Source organism: Lipotes vexillifer, unplaced genomic scaffold (assembly GCF_000442215.2).
Source record: "Lipotes vexillifer unplaced genomic scaffold, Lipotes_vexillifer_v1.1 scaffold1489, whole genome shotgun sequence".
NCBI lineage: Eukaryota > Metazoa > Chordata > Mammalia > Artiodactyla > Lipotidae > Lipotes > Lipotes vexillifer.
The window spans coordinates 698,245-704,244 of NW_006776475.1; the positions used below are offsets into that span (position 1 = coordinate 698,245).

The 6,000-nt window shown below is 45.5% G+C and overlaps 1 protein-coding gene across 1 annotated transcript in view; it reads left to right on the forward strand.

Annotated features, from left to right (window-relative positions):
- The window catches only part of MYLK3 (myosin light chain kinase 3), a 51,342-nt gene that overhangs the window by 26,984 nt on the left and 18,358 nt on the right, over window positions 1–6,000 (forward strand). Inside the window, exon 9 of the mRNA XM_007450387.1 lies at window positions 123–193. Within this exon, the coding sequence (XP_007450449.1) occupies window positions 123–193 (71 nt within the window). The remainder of the gene's footprint in view (window positions 1–122; window positions 194–6,000) is intronic.

Here is a 6,000-nt window from a genome sequence, read left to right on the forward strand (position 1 = left end):
GGGCTGCCCTGTAGGGCTTTCCCTTGCAGGCTGGGAAACTGAGGCCTATTGACAAATAAGTGTGGGAACTCAGACCTTCTTAGCTGTTGATTAAGCTATGCTAACTTCTCTTTCTTTCCCAGCCTGAGAACATACTGTGTGTCAATCAGATGGGACACCAAATTAAGATCATTGACTTCGGGCTGGCCAGAAGGTAAGGGAGTTTTATTTCGGTGGTTTGACAGAGCTCCTTGGAAACTCTTGGTGGCTCTCTTGGACATGGTTATCCACAACTCAGCCAATTTTTGAGTTTTGGGACTGATAATGAGAAAGCTCTCTCACTGAGGCTGGCGGCCTTCACAAAGACTGCATAGAGAGGCCTCGTTACTACTGCAGGGGGCGGCTTTGTGCTGCGGGCTCTGCTTCTCCTTAAAAGGCTGTGGGATTAACAGTATTTCAAACCACCTGTGTGAACAGAGAGGGGAGTGATAAAGGGGGTCACTGAATGGGGGTGCTGGGAAGCTCCTTCTATTCATTCTGCAGGCCTCCTGGGGCCAAGATGTACTGGGCTGTGTGATGCATTCATCATCAACCCTGCCCTCCAGAAAATGACTAGGTTAAATAGGATGGTGCCATGGGTAAGTGGTTCTGGGCACTCAGGACTGGGTTAGATCTGGTAAAATGGTGATAACAATGCAGTGCCTGCTGATATGGGCAATTATGAAGTTTAAATGAGATAATACATCAACAGTGGAGACCCATTCTATGAGGGTGATTAGGTTCTCAAGTTTCAGTACATAAAGTGAATATCATATATAATTTAAAAAACATCTTAAAGTCCCTTAAAACGCCTAAAGCCTAGTGACGTATAGTTTTACTGTTGGATCCTCATGCTTGATGAACACCGTGTCTCTGCAGGGCTCTTGCCCATGGCGTGCACACCCAGTGGTGTGGCTGTAGCAGACCCTTGGCATTGGGGAGGGCATCCACAGTCTGTGAAGATGGCAATAAATGTATGTTCATCCTCCAGGCTTCCTCCAGAATTCTATTTCCACCAAGAATGACATTTCTCTGAGAATCACATACTTTCTAGATATGTCTTCACACCACGGCTTCAAATCTTGAAATGTTCTTACTCTAATGGTCATTTTCCACACAGAAGTTGTTTTTGTCACTTTCTGAGCCTTGCAGCATCTACCACTCCATCCACAAGGCGAGAAAGGAGCACTTCATCCCCATGGTGGCAGAGCCGTGCCTGAGCTCAGCCTCTGGTGTCCAGCACTGGCCTCCCAGAGGGGGCGTCCAAACCCACAATGGTGGTCTTCCTAGGTCACTTCCCCACTGGTTGGAGAGGTAAATGTCACCTCTTTGCAGGTGTGAAAGGTACATTTTCAGGGCCCCACATGATGGATGGGAGGCTAAGTGTGTTATTGGAGTAACAGCAGAGGGAAGTTCTTATCACTGCGCTGTACCTTCAGGGTCCGCACTACACAGCGTACTGCATTTCATGAACAGTCCCAAATCCCCCAACCCAGATGCCTAAAAATCACACTCAATCCATAATGTAAAAAAATTGCTTAATATTTTCCCAAATAATGTTGTATAAAATTGGGATGCATTCTATACACTTGCACACCTTATGCACCAGGGTGTGTTTCTCAACCTATTTTTCATGTCTCCACCTGCCCCACAAAGAGCCTTTTTAACCATTTATTTCCTAATCCCTCGGTCCCTTCCTCATGAAATGTAATGCCACAGGTGTATTGTGTATCTGTTTATGTACTGTGGCACTTTGGAGTGCCGCAGACCATTGTAATAGCTAAGATTTTTTTGCCCTCCCCCCAAGAACCACTGTTCCCTCACTGTGGGGCAATATATTCTTCATCCAGACCTCACACACTAGTGTATGCAGGACCCTACCAAATGCCGGGTGACCAATTGCCAAATGAGGATTTACAGTGACACACTGTGAATTCAGAGCAAGAAGTAACCACCTGAGGTTCCTGGAGCCTGGGACGTCTCTGAGCAGCCAGAAGAGACGAATGGACAGGGTTTTGTTACCTGCAGGCAGTAGTGTGCTGGTAAATGTTTAACAACGCGCTGCGGCTGGGGCGTGAGAGGAGGTGGGGTTGATTTGTAACCTTTGCTAACTTTGGCTGATTTCAAGCTACCAACATGACGTCACTGAGTGCAGAGTTGGGAGGAGACGTGCACCATTGGCTCTCGTCCACCCGTGAGAACCGGCTCCAGCACGACTCTGTGTGGAGGGGGCCAGGAGGGATGGTGTCAGTTAGGGACCAAGAGTAGGATGCACACTGCGCATGAGCTGGCTGGGCTGGGGAAGGCAGGAGCTGTGGGTGGGACTGGGGAAGGAAGACACAGTAGCAGGTGAGGGCACTAATGGGGCATCCTGAGTAGGGAGGCTTAGATGTTGGAATGGTATCCAATAGGTCATTGAGTCTCAGATGGTGGGAGGTGAAAAGGGTTGTAGGCAAATCTACCGAAAATCGATTAGTCAAAATTTATTCCCAATACACACTACTATATATAAAATAGGTAACCAACAAGGGCCAACTGTATAGCACAGGGAACTATAGTCAATATTTTGTAATAACCTATAATGGAAAAGAATCTAAAAAGGAATATATATATATATAAAACTGAATCACTTTGATTTACACCTGAAACAAGCACAACATTGTAAATCTATATTTCAATAAAAATTAAAAAAAATCTATTCCAAACTGTCAGTCAAATTTGTTAATCTGGTTAAGGGCATTAATGGCAATAATTTTGCCAGTGGGACCAGAGGTAGAGGGCAAGTTCAAGAAAATAAACACAGGGAGCCATATTTTTAATTTTAATTTTAATTTTTTGGCCACACGGCATATGGGATCTTAGTTCCCTGACCAGGGATCGAACCTGCACCCCCTGCATTGGGAGCACAGAGTCTTACCTACTGGACCACTAGGGAACTCCCAGGGAGCCATATTTAAGAGAAAGCCACCCATGAAAAACTGCTGGGCACTGGAGAAGTGCAGGTGTCAGAAAACGTGGTACTCAGGAAATTGCACTTAGTGGAACTGGGCTGACAGGTTCACAGGTTCTGGCTGTGAGATGAAAGGAAAACATCAAAAGCATCCTTAATAGTCTGGCAAACTGGTCATTCAGCAAAAAGATTCTTTGGCAAATTGGTTTTTGACAAATTGGCCTGCTTCCTGGGAAGTGTGTCCTTCTAAAAGGAGGGATCTGTGGGGGGAATGTGCAGTTTGAGAGAGCATGCTTTATGCCCCGGGATAGTTAAATGTTTGTAAAGAGGGAGGAAATGACAATTTTTCCCCATAACATGAACTATAGAAAGTACAGTTGTATTTCTGGGTGGGGCTGTGAGGAGGCGCTGAGATTCTGAGTGCAGGTATGACCCCCAGTAGAGTGGGGCCATACGAATCTTCAGAGACTCTGACATCTAGCAAGAGGGACCGGTGTTTTTTTTTTTTGTGGTACATGGGCCTCTCACTGTTGCGGCCTTTCCCATTGTGGAGCACAGGCTCCAGACTTGCAGGCTCAGCGGCCATGGCTCACGGGCCCAGCCGCTCCGCGGCATGCGGGATCCTCCTGGACCAGGGCACGAACCCACGCCCCCTGCATCGGCAGGCGGACTCCCAACCACTGCACCACCAGGGTAGCCCAAGAGGGACCAGTTTTACACCAGGCTGGGTGGTGAGAGTCATCAGTGGGTGTAAGTAGGGACATGTCAAGGGGTCGAGAATGGAGACAGAATGGGAAGTATCTTGTTTAATTATCTTGTTCTCCAGAATGTTGGGTGCAGGGATGAGCCTCCTGACTCCCAGTCCAGTGCTCAGATTGGAATCTAAGCCCATTTCATCAGATCCTTTGGCAGGGCGAGGAGTTGCCTATCTCAAACCTTATGAGGCTGCAACCTCATATGTGACCTAATGATCTCAGAGGGCCTCGTGCTGGGAATCTGGAGAGGGGGGTCTTAGTGGATATTTTGACACAGCTTTGGAGTGGATGGATCAGTTAACTATTGCTACAGTACTGTTGTATAACAAATCACCCCCAAATGCAGTGACTTAAAACACCAATTGTTTATTTTCCTCCACACATTTTCGAGTCAGCTGGGGAATTAGTATGCTGGACCCAACTTATACTAGCTCATGATAAGGAATCTTGTAAGCCAGTTGTTAAACATGGCCATTATTAAAAATTAAATTGTATAAGCTTACAATTAAAGAAATTATTTAAAAACAAAGATGTTACATTTTAAAAAGTTAACACTTCCTAATTATTTCACTACATTTCACAGTTATTTATGTTCATGAGTTTATTTACGCCAATTGTTGTCTGTATGGTGGAAAGACTACAGAATAGTGTGCTATTGCCGATGTCTTCCCAACTCTTCATTCAGTGACATGGTGATGGTACTTTTAAATCAGACATGGTGAAATCAGTATTTACACAATTGGCAAATGCTACAAATCAAAACTTAAAAGAAAATCAGATAGCTGGTTGTTAAACTTTTACCCACAGACCACTGGTTGGGAGTCACTGATCTAGGCTGAGTTGAACTGGGCTTGGATGCAGGTCAGTGAGGACAGGTCTGTTCCAGCTGTGTCTCATTCTCTTCTCATGGTGATGGCCAAGGAGCAAGAGGGCGCGCTCCTACAGCCTAGCTTGGAATTGGCCCACCGTCATGTCCACCCACATTCCGCTGGCCAAAGCAGCTCATGTGACCAAGCTCACCATCAAGGGGATGGGGCAATATATGCCATCTCTAGTGGAAGGAACTACAAAGTCACATGATACAGGATGTGGCTGTGGGGCAGATGAAGCAGTGGAAACAGGAATGCATCCTGGGAAAGGGACATCCAGGGGCTGAGAGCCTGGACCTTCTCTCCTTAAGGGGAAACCTGTTCCTCTCAGTTTGGCTCCTTGGCCCCGAGGCTCCAGTCAGGTGCCAGTGCAGGGGAGGAACAGGCTGCCAGAGGAAGGCTCTAGCTCTCCTCCCCTCCCTGGCTTCCCGCCACAACTCAGCCACCAAGGTGATCTTTGTTGCTCTTTCACTGGATGAGTATGGTCTGTGTGGGCTCAGGGTCTGCATTTGCCTGACTCTCAGCAAATTTGGAAAAGAAGAGACTGTATTTTGAAAGCTCACATCCCTGATTTCAGGGAATCAGGCACATTGCCAGGATATTTATTTTATTCTTCTCTATTTATCAATTGCCTCATCTGTAAAATTGGGACAATAAACTTACCTACTTCATAGGGTTGTTGTGAGGATGAAAAGTTTATATAAGTAAAACTTTTAGCGTGGTATCTGGCCAATAGGAAGTGCCCATTAATTTTTAATTTTTTTAATTTTTTAATTTTTATTTTTTTAACATCTTTCTTGGGGTATAATTGCTTTACAATGGTGTGTTAGTTTCTGCTTTATAACAAAGTGAATCCGTTATACATATACATATGTTCCCATATTGCTTTCCGCTTGCATCTCCCTCCCTACCCCCCTCCCTATCCCACCCCTCCAGGCGGTCACAAAGCACTGAGCTGATCTCCCTGTGCTATGCGGCTGCTTCCCACTAGCTATCTACCTTACGTTTGTTAGTGTATATATGTCCATGACTCTCTCTCGCTTTCTCACAGCTCAACCCTTCCGCTCCCCATATCCTCAAGTCCGTTCTCTAGTAGGTCTCTGTCTTTATTCCTGTCTTACCCCTAGGATCTTCATGACATTTTTTTTCTTAAATTCCATATATATGTGTTAGCATACGGTATTTGTCTTTCTCTTTCTGACTTACTTCACTCTGTATGACAGACTCTAGGTCTATCCACCTCATTACAAATAGCTCAATTTCGTTTCTTTTTATGGCTGAGTAATATTCCATTGTATATATGTGCCACATCTTCTTTATCCATTCATCCAACGATGGGCACTTAGGTTGTTTCCATCTCCGGGCTATTGTAAATAGAGCTGCAATGAACAGTTTGGTACATGACTCT